The 16,535-nt window shown below is 51.1% G+C and overlaps 4 protein-coding genes across 4 annotated transcripts; 3 read left to right on the top strand and 1 right to left on the bottom strand.

The window, feature by feature from the left end:
• Positions 1-343: 343 nt before the first annotated feature.
• TRIVIDRAFT_216083 (uncharacterized protein) lies at positions 344-1,875 on the bottom strand (the record flags this gene model as incomplete). Its single annotated transcript, XM_014101402.1, has 2 exons — positions 344-1,729; positions 1,800-1,875. The coding sequence occupies one exon, from the start codon at positions 1,686-1,688 to the stop codon at positions 462-464; it is 1,227 nt and encodes a 408-aa protein (XP_013956877.1).
• Positions 1,876-3,671: 1,796 nt separating this feature from the next.
• Positions 3,672-6,659, top strand: TRIVIDRAFT_54018 (uncharacterized protein; the record flags this gene model as incomplete). The annotated part of the gene is made up of 1 exon (XM_014101401.1): positions 3,672-6,659. One exon carries the CDS (start codon positions 3,672-3,674, stop codon positions 6,657-6,659), a length of 2,988 nt encoding a protein of 995 aa, XP_013956876.1.
• A 2,886-nt stretch (positions 6,660-9,545) lies between these two features.
• Positions 9,546-10,844, top strand: TRIVIDRAFT_28615 (putative PTH11-type G-protein coupled receptor protein; the record flags this gene model as incomplete). The annotated part of the gene is made up of 3 exons (XM_014101903.1): positions 9,546-9,651; positions 9,719-10,397; positions 10,466-10,844. Coding segments are annotated over 3 exons (1,164 nt in total), but the record flags the coding sequence as incomplete, so codon positions are not given.
• A 1,680-nt stretch (positions 10,845-12,524) lies between these two features.
• Positions 12,525-15,664, top strand: TRIVIDRAFT_71222 (uncharacterized protein; the record flags this gene model as incomplete). Its single annotated transcript, XM_014101400.1, has 3 exons — positions 12,525-13,595; positions 13,680-14,486; positions 14,571-15,664. The coding sequence occupies 3 exons, from the start codon at positions 12,943-12,945 to the stop codon at positions 15,445-15,447; spliced, it is 2,337 nt and encodes a 778-aa protein (XP_013956875.1).
• Positions 15,665-16,535: the final 871 nt, after the last annotated feature.

The following is a 16,535-nucleotide window of genomic DNA, read 5'->3' as shown; positions in this document are numbered from 1 at the left end:
CCTACGTGGCTGTCCATTCATGGTCCCCGATTTGTCCATGAGCTCATTGTGTCTCAGAAGGTCCCACTATATTACGAGGCACGAGATGCACTCTCTAGTAATATCCCGCTCAAACTCACATAATAGCGCGTCATGGTAGTAATACTCAGACAGAGCCTCATGGGTGAACCATGTTGGAAACTGGAGATCTATCATGTTTTAGTACATCTGCCAAGTCCAGATCCTAGTATCCCCGGACAGGAAAGCAATGCCTCCCTCTTGAGTTGCCGATCAATGGTACCATCTCACCACAAGATTCTACGTCCGTGTACAGCCACTATCGTGGCATGAAGACACCAGCAATCAAGAAGATGAATGAAAAGTTGATATGGAATTTTGACCTAAAAGAAATCACCAAAGCACTACTATATAATAATAAAAACCAGAGCCTTCTCCCAGACTTCATCTCCAAATTGTCATAATTACTCAACATCGCCTTGCCACCATTTCCAGAACTTTGGATACCTTGCATTGATGAAGTCTCGAACTCGTTCATCCTCTCCCTTTTTCGCCGCTCTGTCGATTGGCCGCTTCTGCCCTTCAATCTTGACACCAAGATCATCCCGTAAGACCTTGACCCATTTCTCCTCACATAGATACTTGCAAGATATTTTAAACCTGGGCTGCCAGTTGTCTATAACGCACCTCCTGTGTCCTACCGGGCCGCTGCATTGATCTGGGTACAGTGGACAATCCTCCGGGGTACGGGGCAAGTTCCACGCAGGATTTTCTGCAATGGCAAAGTTGACAATCATCCACCATGAAACGGCGTTCGATTTGATGAGAAAATGAGCTTGCGCTTCGACGACATGCCACAGCCATGCCTTCCAGTAGTCGTAGTATCCGTCAAACTGCCTTTCCTGGGTATACCAATGGATGGGCTTCCGGCGCGGTCGGCACTCGTTCAGAATGATGGAATTCTCCCCGACCTCGGGGTTCACAAGATCGATTATCTGGCAATCATAGTGCTCTGCCACGCATGCGTGCATTTGCATGAGCACTCCATCCTCCTGGTCCTCATCTTCCTGGGGCTGAGGCCCCATTGTAATCAAAGATAGCTTCTTGAGAGCGGGAAGCTCGTTGACTTCAAATAGGGTAGACGCGGGGAAGAAGAGATCAAGTATCTCGCCGTATCCGCCATGTTGGATAAGCGCCCGATCAAGGCCGATGAACGGTTCAATCGGCGCCTCCATTGAGATCTCCATGTCAAAGATGCTAGTGGAGCTCCAGGCCCCAAACATGGTGAAGATGTCGTGCTCATAGCTGAGGAAAGGCACGTTGAATTGGACGGGGATATTGACCCCCATCTCGTTGACAACAATGTGTCGAGGAGGTCTGTAGTATTGAGTTATCCACAGCTCCCGCGACTCGCGGCAGACGTGCAACGGCGCGAAAATGGCGTCTTTACGCGGATGTACAATATATTTGACAAGCCAGTTTGGATGATTTGTCTGCATACATCGCTGTCTGGCAAGTGGCTTTCCGTCTTGTTCCTCTCTGCTTCTAGACTTGCGTCTACAGATGTTTCTGCACTTTCCGCAGGGGATCCAGCCAACGATGCGCTCTGGCTGGGGCACACGCTTCCAAATCTCCATTCTGAGCTCCGCTGGGAGCTTGGGGAAGCAGGTGAACTCTGTAAGGGTCGTCATCTTTGTTGAAGGTTGTAGTTTGATGTAATTGAAATTGGTACTGGAGTGGTAGGTTAGTAACTATGAAGGTAGATGTTGGATACAAGGTCTGCCACCACCGCACGACTTACCTGCAGTGAGAGATAGAACGAGGAGCAGATGCCTCTGTAATTCTACAAAATTGAGTGAAAGATGAACTTGATTCTGTGCTTTGGAAATGGATAGGGATTCAAGTCTTCCTCCAGCCTTCTCGTCCAGACGACCACCCTTATATAGAGCCCCGCCCGCAGCGCTGCCTCATTGCATATGCGAGGAGCTCCAACGGACCAATATGATGCTTCTCGACCTCAAGCCTCATGCATTCCACAGACCGGAATCAAAGAGTGCGGCCTCAGTGCGGCCTCCATAAGCCGTTATCACGCATATGGTGGCTGGCCGTCTCTCCAATGAGAGCGGCACAAGTCGCTATCTGTGCTATGGCATGGAATTAACCCGTAGCAATCACAGGCAATCACAGGCCAGTGCATATGTCTCCTGCATATCGTGTGAAGTTCCGTCTGCTTGTTCCATCTATTCAGTGGCCTCGCTTGTTGGGGGGAGGAAAAAGCAAAATGCATTGGGGGCGAAGGCGCATCCTGAGGGCTTCATTGGGCAATATCCTCACCGGAAGCCGCCACTGTGCCGCTGTCCTGATGTACCATTGCACGGCGCTTGCTAGCAGCGGTACTTCCATCCCGTCCAGCATGTCGGAAGATGCGCTATGAGTGCAAGTGCACCCTTCCCTTACAGCTAAGCGGTCAAGATGTGAAACGAGCGTGCCTGCCGCTGCTGAATTAGGCATCAAATGCACTGGAGACGAGGCACAAAACTTGCGGCGCATTTTCTCCCACCATCTTCATTATCTTGATTATCCTGTTCCACATTCAAACCAACCACTAAACCAAACCCCCCCAGCCATTGCAATAGCACTTGATGGTACTGTGCGGAGTACGGAGTACTCGTATTACAGGTCACACAAACAAACGTGAGCCATCCTCGCATGTCGCCTTTCCGATCAGATCGCTAATTGCCCTTAGCCGTACTCCCATAGCTTCGGCGCTAGATACGCGTATCAGCCCTGCCCATGCCGGCTCGGGGCTAGGGGAACGCCGTCCTCTGCTGCCATTCCGAGGTCCATGGAGAATATATGGAGAGAGGAAACTCCTCCACAGATTATCCACCTTGGGGTGCCATTGCGGAAGACCCGAGCCGCCCGAAACTGACATCAACTCCTCCATTCACGACTTGCGACCTGGCTGCACAGGGGAAATGGCCGATCCTTGGTTCCGCCCGGGCGTTTGGGTCCTTGGCGCGTAAGACGCAAAACAGATTTAAAGAGATTACTGCACCGTGCTCTTTCATAAGACTGGCTGGCGTCTCTTGTTACCCTGGCACAAGGGTCCAGTCGTTGAGCTTCGGCAGGCAAGGTTACAACCACTATCCTCTCCCGATCTAGCGGGTTCCAATTGCCCAAATTGAGGTGAGACAAAATGCCTAGTCGCTCTAATGAGATGACTATTTTCTTCTTCTTCTCGTGTTGACGTTCCCAAACCATTTCCCCCTTCCTTAAAACATCTGTCAGCCGCAGGTACGAAGTAGTTGCTTGAGTTGTTCTCCCTCTCTACCCCTCGTTCTCTATACAGCTACAAGCCGGGGTTCCGGCTATTAAAGCATACACACTCCGTCTCACCGGCATTGCATCGTATATTCGTCTATTCGTCCCTACAGGATCCATACCGATCTGTGTCAGCTAACTATTCCTTAGATCAGGTGCCGAGGTTGTCCGTGCTTGGCTCAACGTCTCTTTCAGTTCTGACTCAGCTATTAGCATCCAGTTAGGTTCAAGCTAGTTGCGGTTTGCAGTTATATCTGCCGAACCCAACGCCGCCTTATAACCAGCACCTGCGCTGCAATTTTCAAGAAAAAAAAAAAAAAAAAAAACGTCGTTGCGGACATACAGAAAACATGTCAGCAGAGGAATCTGTCGACAATGGCGCCGACAATGGCACTGAGAAGAAAGAACCCCCCAAGAAGCGAGGGCTGCCCTCATTGCTCAACCATTTCAATGGCAATGATCTTAAGACTCTTTTCCGCTGTTCCATAGCAGCTTGGGTTGCTTCCCTTTTGACATTCATTGAGCCGTCTCTTCAAAGCATTGGTATTTCTACCTTTTTTGCCGCCTTGGTTCTCTTTGTCACCCCGCCTGCTGGCATCCTTCTCATCTACCTCCTTGGATCCCTATCGCTCCTTTTCGGTATGTGTTTAGCGTGGGCTTGGGGCATCTTGACTATGAAGGCTGCATTGGCTGCCCGTCCATCCTCGGATACACAAGCACAACTCCAAGCCCTACAGCAGGCTGCCGTCGCTCAGGCGCAGAGCACCGGCCAAAATGCAACGGTCATCAGCAAGATACTGGTCTACGAAGGTCATATGCTGGACGCCCGCGTGACGGTTGTATACTATGTCATGTCACTTGCGTTCATCTACTTCATGTCACGCTTGCGAGCAAACAACGTCAAGCTATTACTTCTTCATCTCTTCGGCAACATTGTTATCGATGTCTTTTTGCTAACTGGGCCGCTTCTCCCGACCTTCACTCCGCTCCTAGGGCAGGTACTGGTGAAGCCAGGAGCCATAGGTGTCGGCATTGGTGCTGCTTGTTGCTTGATATTCTTCCCGCAGTCTACTTCCTATGCGGTTCTTCGAAAAATGGAGCAACTCACCCGCATGTTTGATATACCCCTTGACCTGACTCAGAAACGATTTGCTGCTCAAAAACTGGAAGTGGCGCAGCTGAGGCAAACAAAGGACGGCATGATTGCACTTTATAAAGCCATGGAACCGGAAATCGCCTTCCTCCCTCTAGATATTTCCCGTGGCCGGTGGAACGCCGACCATGTCAAGGGTCTACAGGAATGCATCCGCCAGACCATGATAGCCAGCACATCGTTGCTCGATTTTCACATCACCACCATTTTAGCTCTGCAGAAAGAAAGCAAAGCCGGCTTGCAGTACGATAAGCACTCGAGTGACGGACCGACCGGCGAAAAAGGCAGTCACGAGATTGGTCAACGTGATGTTTTGCAATACGCGGAGTTGATGAAAGCACTGCGAACGCCCGAGCAGAGCGATCTTCGCATTCGGATGATGGAAGCTATGCGCGAAACAACCGCTCAAGTACTGCAAGCTTCTTCAGAGTCCATCTCAATCGTGGCCGAGTGTATTAATACCGTCAATACTCGTCGATGGATACGCCAGCCATCCCAGCAAGTGTTTGATGGGCTAATTCAACGACTGGAGACAGCTCTAGCGGCGTTACAGTCTGCCCGCGAGTCCTGTGTTACCAATACCACTGAGGCAATTATAGAGTGCCACTCTGATCTTTTTGACCAAGATGGCCAGCTCAAGGTATCAGACACTCTCCAGCCACAGTCTCTACAGGCGATGATGGTGGCCATGGTATTAGAAGAGCGGATCCTCAGCATGGCCGCGGCAACGGAGACATTTCTGAGCCACGTTCTACAGTTGACAACGTCGCAAACGCGACATCGCATCTGGCTCCCGTCCCGCATACGTTACGCCTTTCACTGGATTTTCAGTGGGAGGGAATCAATTCCCATCGCCGGGGTGTCTGATGACGGCGGTGAAGATGATCCAGACGCGGCCGATGAACAGTCCAAGGAGGTGCGACAGCGGCTCCGCCTCATTCGAGGCTACGAGTCTCCTACTCGAGCAGGCCCAGTCGCCAGAGCCGTTGCCGGGACCTACCGTTGGTTCACCAACCCAGCCGGCATGTATGCAATGCGAATGGTTGTCGTAACACTTGCCACTGCCATTCCCGCATCAATCCCTCACTCGGCCGGCTTCTTCTATCGCGAGAAGGGATTGTGGGCTGTCATCACCGCGCAGACATGCGTGCTTCTCTACATGGCTGATTTTACTTTTTCTCTCATCTCCAGATTCCTCGGCACAGTGATTGGAGGAGTCTTTGGCCTTGTTGCGTGGTACATAGGGTCTGGTAGTGGCCCAGGCAACCCATATGGGCTGGCCGCTAGCGTGGCAGTTTTCACCGTGATAAGTATGTGGTTGAGGGTATTCTTACCGCTCGCATATACCCAAGCAACGGCCATGTGCGGCGTCACCTTCATCCTCATCATTGGCTTCAGCTATGACAATGTCCATTTGCCGCAGTACGGAAACCCAGGCAGAGGCTATGAGGCATTCTGGAAGCGATTGGTCACTGTCTTGTTGGGATTTCTCGCTGCGACCATTGTTCAACTCTTCCCCAAGCCCCCATCTGCCACCGGACATGTGTCTAAGACTCTGGCGAATACCGTTCGTACCCTATCAGACTATTACGCCCTACTTTTATCACACTGGAGTCGGACAAACCCGGAGGGACCTATTGGTGCTGCTGCCATAGAGGAACTAACACTGGAAGTTGCAGAGACTCTCTCATCATTAAATGGTTCCTTAGCCCTTCTAAAGGTGGACTTCAGTGCGGGTCCCTTCGATCAAGCAGCTCTGCGTCAGACTCAAGAGCAGTGCCAAAACATGAACCAAGCACTTGGAAGACTCTTGTATCTGTCGACTACTCTTCCCAAGGAATTTCAAGAGAGAATAGTTACTGCTCTCGGAATATTGAATGATGGTGCTATCGGAAACATCATGGCCGTGTTGGCAATCGTCGAACAAGCCCTGCGGACTGGATCCCCTCTCCCCGAAAGACTCCCTGTACCTCTTGTACGTACCTGCTTTGAGTCCCTATCCTATGCACAGCACCATAAGATCGAGTTGAACACATCGCTTGTGCGAGATGAGAATTACCGACGGTATTGTGTTGCCGTGTCGTCTTACCTGAAGTTTCTTACTGCTATCGATGATTTAGTCTTGACTTTGAAGGGAGCACTGGGAGAGCGGCACGTCATATATCTATGGGATGACGATGTTTAATTACACATCACTGTGACAGGAGATATTCAGCACTCTTGGCCAAATAACGTTTTCAGTCACGTTCGCAAGCACGCACAAACACTTTCATTCTCATTCTTTCTACAGGCTGCCTTAATAATATCATTTTACAACAAGGGAATCTCTTGCTCGCCAAATATGACACCCTATCGGCAACACAAAAGCCTATGTGAATTTGCCGTTCAGATTCTAAATACGATCGGCTGGATTTCCTTGAAACCGAAGAGATCGCAAGGCGGCAAAGCAAAGCTATTTTAATGTTTTACTTCGAATGTATACGCTTGCTTCTCATAATGATGAATATGCAGAGCATGCACATCTTAAACTTTTTCACCTGCTCCAGTTGTTTCACTTCGGAAACGGTACAACAATCTACAAGATACTAATTGCAACATTGACCATACCTCAAGCGTTTTTCCACGATGGGGGCCGTCCGTGATGGAGAATGATGTCGCATAATTCGTAGCTCTGATTGACTGACAAGCCACTGCAGCGTCACGGGCTCAACAAGAGCCGCTGCATAATAAACCACCAACAAGTAATATGTGTCGGATCTGATCTCTCTGCCGACCCACGGTCTCAAACACCGACAGGAGTGGAAAGACAGCCGATCAGTGACCATATCTACGGGACTGCGCCAGAGGCAGAGGCCCCCAAGAGCGGCCAAGAGAGGCATGTCTAGCAGTCATTAAATATCTCACTTCTCAGATTTTGCAGTGGCAAACCGGCCCTAATGTCCACTCCCGGTAGAATCTTGGGAGACAGCTGAGCCTTCTCAGCCAGGGCCATGACCATTGCGCCATAATATGGAGCCTGATAAAAAAGCGAGATGCTTCCGGCGGGATTCGTACTGTGCATAATTATGTACGGAATATCTATGGTGGGAATTGTGGCAAGCTTATCACAACTATTGAGAAATGTGTGTGTGTGCATTTCCCCCTTCTTCCTTCTTCCTTCTCCCTTGTTAAGCCCACCCACCAGGATTACGACGATGGACTACCTTTGATCTCGTGCGACTTCCCCTTGCTCGAGGCTGGGGGGGGGGGGGGGGGGTTTTTTCTCCGGAAGAGACAAGCAGGGCTATTAAGTTTCTGGGCGGTTTCTCAGCCCGCTGCATGGCTTGCCACCTAAATGCCAACAACAATGAAAAGCGAACACTTTGTCCAGCCACAAGAGGTCCCGACCGATTCAAGCCGACCGATTTGTGTGGGCCAACGGCGCCGAAACTCCACCCCTCCCTTGTCTCCCGGATATAACTTAGTATCTTGGTACGATGGGCAAAGCTGCTCGGAGAAACCTACGTTCGAGACTAACACTTCGAAATAGTAATTACAATTATACGAAGTGAAAGGCAAACGCTACCTTAATCCAGACACAAAATAATGTTTACGGAACAGCAACTTGGGCAAGACACGGCTCAAATTGGTTGGCCAGCCTGATCAAGGGCGCCTTCCGCCCTAGTTCATCCACATTGTCTCAGTACACAGCCATTCACATCGCGCACTAGGAAAGAGGGAGAGGTCCTGGCTAGAAAAACGAAACGAAACGAAACGTAGCGCCCTCGTCCCGAAAGCTCACATCATTCATCCGCAACAGCCGCATAACAAGAAAAAGGAAAAAAAAAAAAAAAAAAAAAGAGCGGGGGAAAAAAAGGAAAGGGGGACGCTCTGGTGTCTTCTAAGTCTGGTCCATCCGCATGGAGAGACACTTAGTAGACCGAGGGCGAGAAGAGAAGCAGATTCCGTGTTTCAGACAGCAGCGGCCATTCTGTACTCTCGCCTGACTGGCAATATATGGAGTACAGTCGACTACCTGCTTTCTCTCTTATCGTCATAGGACATGGGACAGTCTGAAGGGGATTTGAATCTTGATGATTCAGGACAAAAGTGGTCCCTTTCGTTACATTGCTCTAAACCTTGAGAATTTGTATCATTCTCACCTATATTTCGTCATGGTTAGATGACACTCATGACCAGACGATCACCAAAGCAATGGCCAATTCAGATTAGTATCAGATGGGCGCTGCAGACGGGATTCTCGACCTCCTTCAGCTCCTTCTTACACGGCTCCGTCTCAGCTCGCATCGCTCCCATCGACGCACACGTAGCGTCGTCTTTGACTGGCTTATAGCTGAGTGATACCATCTGTGGAGCAGTCATAATCGCGGAGGGGGGCCAAGAGCCGCCCAACTATTTCCTTTGGAGTACTCCATGTTCGCCGACCTCACTGATGGATATCTCACCCTCTCCACCATCTTTCATTGCCATGTTTTCACATTTGTTACACTATATCACAGTGTTCAAAGTACTACTAGTACTACTTGGAAAGTCAAAAAAAAATTTAGTACGGACCCAGTGTCCCCTTGCTCATGAGTCTTCTTCCCCTGCAGCCTGACAGAGCGTCGGTGCTCCACTCAAAGCGGCCGGGAAGCAAGGGAGGAATTAGCACCTATCGGATGGCGATCGAGATGGTTGCTCTCCCAGAAAAAGAGAAGGGAGTTGCATCAAACCAGGGTTCTTATTATGAGCATGGTGGTACCCTTCCTCGATTCACCTTCCCCGAGATCTCGATGGCATTTCATTCATTCACGTCATTGATTACTGCAACCACAATACCATGCTTCGAAGATCATCACTCGTTGTTGTAGCGGCCGCCGTTGCTGCATCGGCAGCCGCCATTCTACCTATCAGCTCGAGCCAGCAGCCTGATGCAAACCCAGTGCTAGGCTCCCGTGTCGTACCAACCCAGGATTCGATTCATCTGCCGTTGTGTGCTGTAAGTGGCACTTGTGCTTGCCATCCGAATCCGACCACCTTTGATGCTACAAAGGCTAACCCGGCCGCTACTTGAAAGCTTGATTGCTTCACCACCTCCTGTTCGGAGCTTGATTTATCTTGTGTATGCAAGAGCTTGACTCAACAGTCTCAAACCTTTTCTTGCTTCAAGGCATCATGCGATTTCTCTGATAGTCTAAGTACGCGTGTTCTCTCCCACATTACACTTGCTCGTGGTTTAAAGGAGGCTAACATTCGCAACAAAAGTCACCATGAATCTTACACAGGCGGCGTGTGGTGCTCCGGTGCGGGATCGAGCTGGTCGATTCAAGACGATGAATCTTGCTCTTAGCTCTGTAACCCTTCTGATAGCCGGTATCCGCTTTTTATCAAAGTATCTCTTCAGCATCAGGCGGGGGTTTGGGCCAGATGACTGGACGATGCTAGCAGCAGGATTTATCGGCATACCTTGCATTGCGTTCAACATTGTGGGACTGAGTAGGCACGGGTTGGGGAAAGATATTTGGACCTTGACTCCAGAAGTCGTTGCCTCCTTCGCTCAATGGTTCTTGGCCATGGAGATTCTCTACGTGGTCATGACCACCATTGTCAAGATCAGCTTGTCACTCTTTTATCTTGACTTGTTTCCAGGGACTACATTTCGAAGAGTGGTTTGGGGAACCATCATATTCCACATCGCCTCGGGTCTCAGTTTCGCTATTGGAACCCTCGTGCAGTGCGTGCCACTGAATTTTACATGGGAACAGTTTAATAATTCGTCACACGGGCACTGCATCAGCATGAATTCGTTTGGATGGGCAAACGCAGCTATTAATGTTGCGGCAGATCTTTGGCTTATAGTCATTCCTCTTTTCCAGCTGTACAAACTCGACACTCATTGGAGAAGGAAGCTAAGTGCTGCTATTATGTTTCTCACGGGAGTGATGTGCGATTCATCTTGCCCTTTTTCTCATCTTTGCCGCCATCGGCCATTCACTAACTTTGCATCACCAGAGCAACCATCGTCTCTATCCTCCGGTTCCAATCGCTCGTTCACTTTGCCAACTCGTCGAATCCAACATGGGACCACTGGAGTATCGCCTGGTGGTCGACTATCGAGGTCAACATAAGCATCATTTGCACTTGTCTGCCTTCCATACGGCTAATTCTAGCGCACGTGTTTCCACGGGTCGTTGGCTCCTCGCTTGGATTAGCTCCAATGACCGAGGACTCGTGGATTGGTGAGAAGATGTCCAGCCCGAATCCATTGCATATAGAGGAGTTGGAGTTGTGCAACAATAGAAGCATTGATGGAGTTTCAAAGACGAGCGAATCCATCCAGCGAGCCGAGGGGATTTTAGAGGCAGCAACACATCCCGCTTCTCTCCAATGAACGAGGAGCTATAATTGAAGATCACAAAGATGGATATAGTGATGGGATTCACAACATATGGGGGGGGGGGGGGGGAAGAAAACGCTATTTTGGGCCACAGGACCTTGCAGTCGCCCATATTTCAGGGGAGAAAGGTAAAAAAATGAGGAGGGAAAGGTTCTACTACCACCTGGACGATGGAGCAAGACCGATGTAATAACAGCTACACCAACATCTCACCAACAGAGATGACTATAAGATGTGTTTGATTTCTACCACAGATTGTCGACCAGAGCGCAAGGATATGAGCTAGATTTTGATGTCATTCGATGGAGCATTTTTCTTCTTCTTCTCACTCTTGATGTACGCCGACAAGGCCTACGAGGGTTTATTGTTACATATCATTAACATTTACAGCCCTGCTTTTCTCTTCCATTGTCTACCGGTCTCTTTCGAGGAGGACACCCGGGTTGCATCGTAGCCTCAGAACCGTCGTACCGGTCGGCGGTGGAGCTGTGCCTTTCTCTCCCCATGAGCATGAGTTTCACGAAACCGAGAGCCGACTCAATGGTGCCTATCCCTATTCCCTATTCCCCACAGCCTAATGCAAGGGCGAGTGAACATTGCCCAACATGACACGAATAGCCAGGTTGCCAGGCCAGCTCAGCAGTGCTCCTTGGTGTACATGGGCCGCGGGAGGAAGTGGCATCTCGTAGGATGAGAGGGAAGATCAAGCGTCAGACTGGTCAGGCCGCAACACGGCGCTCCAGCCGAGACATTCGATACGACCCTGCAGCTTTTTCCCGGGTATCGTACCAGTCATATACGGACACATGATGGCACTATGTATGCTACGCATGCGGCTGAACCACAGTTTCACGTCCTTATGCTTGGGGTTTCAGCTTTGATGCCGCTCCGTGCTATCGCTGCTAGTGCTCCGTCCCGGTGGTAGCTTTTGGCAGCGCTACTGCGAGCTAAGGCAGGTCTCGAGCCGGAGCCAAGGAGGAAGCCCCCGTCGAGGCTGTTTGGTGGGCATCACGGCTGCCCGACGACGAAGCTCCAAACACGCACCCACACGTATCTATTAATATGTGCGCATATGCACGCAACTCGACTGCTGGACGGCGATGTCCAATCGACGATGCAGCTTCAATCACAATGCGAGGCCTTGAAACCGCATACTCAGTACAAGATGCAGCAGCAGCAGCAGCAGAAGCAGAAGCAGAAGCAGAAGCAGATACGCATTGGCCCCGTATTACTGCGAAGTCTCCGTACGAGTACTCCATAATACTCGTATACACCAATAAAGCCCGCCCCCTTACATGAGGCTTTGGCTTTCGTGAGGCGGCGGCTTATATAATCAGAAACAGCTCTAGTGCCTGCTCAGGAAAGGTGCCAAACTGGCAGCTTCCACAAGACGCGCCATCCACAGCCAGGGAAGGGACCGGGTCAGCCGCGATGACATGTGCTAGGCGGCTAGGCCTAAGTTCCAGGTTGTTATTGTCAGTGAGTGCGTCAACGCTGTTCTGTTTCTGTGCCGTGCCGTGCTTGGACCATCGCCATCTCAGGGCTTCTCCGCGTCATCCCATCACCAGATCAGACGCCACGCCACACAGGCCTCTGTTCTGCTCTGTTCTGCTCTGTTCTGCTCTGCTCTGCCCTGTTGCACTGCGTCGGCCGCTTCAACGGACGACTGGTTGATTGATTGCCCCTCCGTCTGTGCGCAATTCCTTCGTTAGAATGATGCAGTGATCTCGTCTTTCGCTTCTCCCGCGCTCCTTCTGTTGACGTTGACCCGTTACTGTCTCTCGGTTTCTCGCCTCTCCCTTGCCCCCAACCAACTTGGAGTGCCTGCATCAGCCTCAATCGACCACTTTCTGCTTCTTGTCCCGCTTGGTCCTCGTTTTCTGTGCCACCCTTGTACTAAGCAAGAGCCTGTGAAACATCCACACCTCGCTCCGAGCCTGCATCATCAGGAGGCAAGGCTGAGCATCCCCCGCTGTCACCGCCACAAACGAGACGACGGCTTCCAGAAAGGCTACGTTTTTATCTACATACCATTTTAATCTTATCGAAACCGGAGACAGTGCCTCACGATACCGATACCCGCTTCTTTACCATGCGTGGATACCGCTCCGGGACGACGGGGTACGAACGCCTAGCACAGGCAGATCTCAGCGACGACTCCGACACTGACCTCCTTGCCGAATCGACCGCATCTCTCCAACCCTTATCTACGCCACGATATGCTCCCATTTCTCAGCCTCGCCACCGCTCGAGCGTCACCAGTCCCAAGCTTGGTCCCTCGCGGCCCAAGTTTCGCCGCCGTCTAGGGAGCAATGGCGGCGTGGATATCAAGGCCATCAATGCCCGACTTGAACGCTGGGCCGAAGAAATTGCGGCCAAGTTCAAGCGTAAGGGTAGACACAGCCTAGGGGAGGAAGAGCGGCTAGAGATTCATCACTCCGTCTTCCAGCCACCAGAGGGTGTACGGCCTATATCTCCCGAGGCTTTGGCCGAGCCGCAGGTAACGGCCATGACCAAGGCTCAGTTCGATGCCGTCATCGAGAGCGTACGACAAGCAATCCGGCAGGAGGTTCATCCCAGCATGATCTCGCAGGGAAGCTCTGGCAGCTACTTTGCTCGCAACCCCGATGGAAAGATTGTCGGCGTATTCAAGCCCAAGGACGAGGAGCCATATGCAGCGGGAAACCCCAAATGGAATAAATGGATACATCGAAATCTGTTCCCATGCTTCTTTGGGCGAGCTTGGTAAGTCTAATTCTCCAGTTCCAAAGTCACTGGAAACACCGTGCAATGCTTCAAATGCTGACAGAGCCTCTCTCAAAACGACAGTCTGATCCCCAATCTCTCCTACGTTAGCGAGGCGGCAGCCTATGTGCTCGATCATCAATTACGGACGCATTTAGTCCCTTACACAGACGTGGTGTGGCTGTCGTCCAAGTCTTTCCATTATCCCTATTGGGACCGGCGAAGCTTTCAGAAAAAGAAGAAGCCTCTCCCCCCTAAGCCTGGCAGTTTCCAGGTCTTCCTCAAGGGGTTCAAAGACGCCAACGTCTTTCTACGTGAGAATCCCTGGCCAGATCAGTACTGGTCAGGATTCCGCTCAAACGATGCCAACCGACAAAAGAAAAAGCGGTGGACCGAAAGCTGCCGACCTTCTGCTTCTGCATCAGCCGACGATGCAGCCTCAAGTGATGAGGAAGAGGATCAGCGTGGCGATGGTGGAGAGGGATCGTCCCCGGCAGCCAACAAATTCGTATGGACAGAACAGTTGAAGCAGTCTTTCCGGGAAGAGCTGGAGAAGCTGGTTATTCTCGACTACATCATGAGGAATACCGATCGTGGTCTCGACAACTGGATGGTCAAAGTGGACTGGGAGACGAATACAGTCTCGCTGGCCTCAGATCCTATCCAAATCAACATGGAACCCGTTACCGAGGAAGATGAAGAAGAGGCCAATGTTAGACCTATAGATGCCTCAGAGATGCCACCTCAACCTACTCGAGCCTCGTACCCCTACAAGCGCCAGAAGCCCATGAAGGCGTCTTCATCCCGGAGAAAAGCTGAGCCAAATATGTCAATCGGTGCCATTGACAACTCGCTCTCGTGGCCATGGAAGCATCCAGATGCTTGGCGAAGGTCAGTCGTTTCCCCCCATGTAGACATAATTTCTCGATAAACGGCTCGTGAAGCGTCGTAGCTAACAGATTTTGAACCATTTAGTTTTCCCTTTGGCTGGCTATTCCTTCCGGTTGATCTCATCGGCCGACCGTTTTCACAAAAGACGCGAGACCACTTCCTGCCGCTGCTCACGTCGACAGCATGGTGGAGTGAAACGCAAATGGCCCTCAAAAAGGTGTTTCAAATGGACGAAGACTTCAAGGAGCGCATGTTTGCCAAGCAGATTGCCGTCATGAAGGGCCAAGCTTGGAATGTCGTGGAGGCGCTCAAGACCCCCGACCATGGTCCGCTAGAGTTGACTCGCCGGGCAAAAGTCTGTGTCTGGGATGACTACGTCGACATCCCTGTTGCTGTGCCCATGAGGATGACTTCTTCAGAGATGCGCCGCAGCACTGCTCAGCGGCAGTCGCTGGATGAAGCCGATATCACTGGCTCCGCCCCGACCAGCCGCGTCCCCGTTGACGATCTTCTCGGCCTGGCCTCAGCGCCTGCAGAAATGCCTCGCTCTGGTAGATTCGATACGGCGAGTCCGCCTGAAGACCCCTTTATGAGCCCTGATGAGTCGCCCGGAGTTCCTGACTCTACCAGACCAACAATGGAATCCCAGTCCCAGCCCAGTCGAGGTTACCAAGGTCCGTCCCGCGCGCTCAACATATACGAGCCTGAGCGCTTTCAGAACCAGAACCAGAACCAGAAACATCAGCGGCGATACTCGTACGCCACCCCTGCAACGCGGCAGCATAGCAATAGTATAGCTCAACAGCTCTATGGGGACATCTCTTACGCTGCTGATGATGACGACCTGGAAGGGGATCTCGGCTACGCCGCAGCGGAAGGACAGATGGGTCATCAACGGAAGGTCATTGTGGAGCGCCTCGAAGCTGTGAAAAGCAGGAACCCCGTTTTCACATGGTGTTAACGTGGCAGGTCAGCACTAAACCTGATGATCCATGCTTTGTTGCGTAGGCTTCTTTATTACATCACCAAGGGGTTTGGGGGGGCTGGATTTGGAATTTGTACACAAAATGCATGTCTGGTGCTGACGGGTTATGGGGGCGCTTTTTCGTACTGGCTCATCTTCTGTAGTTATATTTCGTAACAGGAGACGGCAATAAGAACTTCTTTGGAATCTTTTGGATCCGCTGTGTCGGCACTCGTCTGACGTTACAACGCTTTGCTCCAGGTGAAGTTGATGCTTCCCGTCTGCTCTTATGCGTAAACGTTTCATTACGCGCAGTCGCCACGGTTGTGACAGTGTGAAACACGAGATCCCTGGCGGGGAACTGCTCCGACACTTGTACTCGTGTTTCGTACCTGAATATCGGAAGTGAGAGCAGAAAGTGGATATCAGATCAGACTAGGGTGACATCCCGCGAAATCAGCACGATGCTTCGTCGTTGCATCTGATTCTTTTGGGGGGGGGCAAGGGGTCAATGTATGCTTCGTGGTAACCGAAACCAAAACGTATCAAGTCGTCACCATCCAGGTACAATTTGAATCGCCTCATACCAGCCCTGGAGGCGAGCTGTACTTGTATACTGGACTATTCTGCCTTGATCACAGGAGTCCAAACTTCCGCAAGAGCTAGACAGGCAAAATACGTGTATCATTTCCGCACGGATGCCATAATTTCTTGGTTCTCTTTAGGCGTCTTCTTCGGAAATCAGTTTGACATGGGTGATTAGAAGCAAGCATTACCAAGGAACTCCGCTCCAGTCCATGAGTGCCAGCAGCAACCCTACCCCATAGTTCATCGGTCATCACTAGCCAACGGGAAAAGCCCGTCAGTTTTGCTGGCAACACTGAGTCCCTCCAGGTGTGGGCACCAGATCAGAATGGGAACGGGTAAGAATATGACCGCGGATGAGACAGGTTGCGGAGCTGTCGGAATTGTAAGCGCATTTGTCGTGCTATAAGCTCAGCCGACTAGAAATTGCATCAAACGGTTCCAGAGTACGAAGTAATCAATCCAGTATCCTAGTGCCGTTTGACTCCGGTTAAATTGCT

This window comes from Trichoderma virens (assembly GCF_000170995.1).
Source record: "Trichoderma virens Gv29-8 chromosome Unknown TRIVIscaffold_6, whole genome shotgun sequence".
NCBI classification, from domain to species: Eukaryota; Fungi; Ascomycota; class Sordariomycetes; order Hypocreales; family Hypocreaceae; genus Trichoderma; species Trichoderma virens.
The sequence above is the reverse complement of the archived record's forward strand: the minus strand, read 5'-3'. Positions and strand labels throughout refer to the sequence as shown.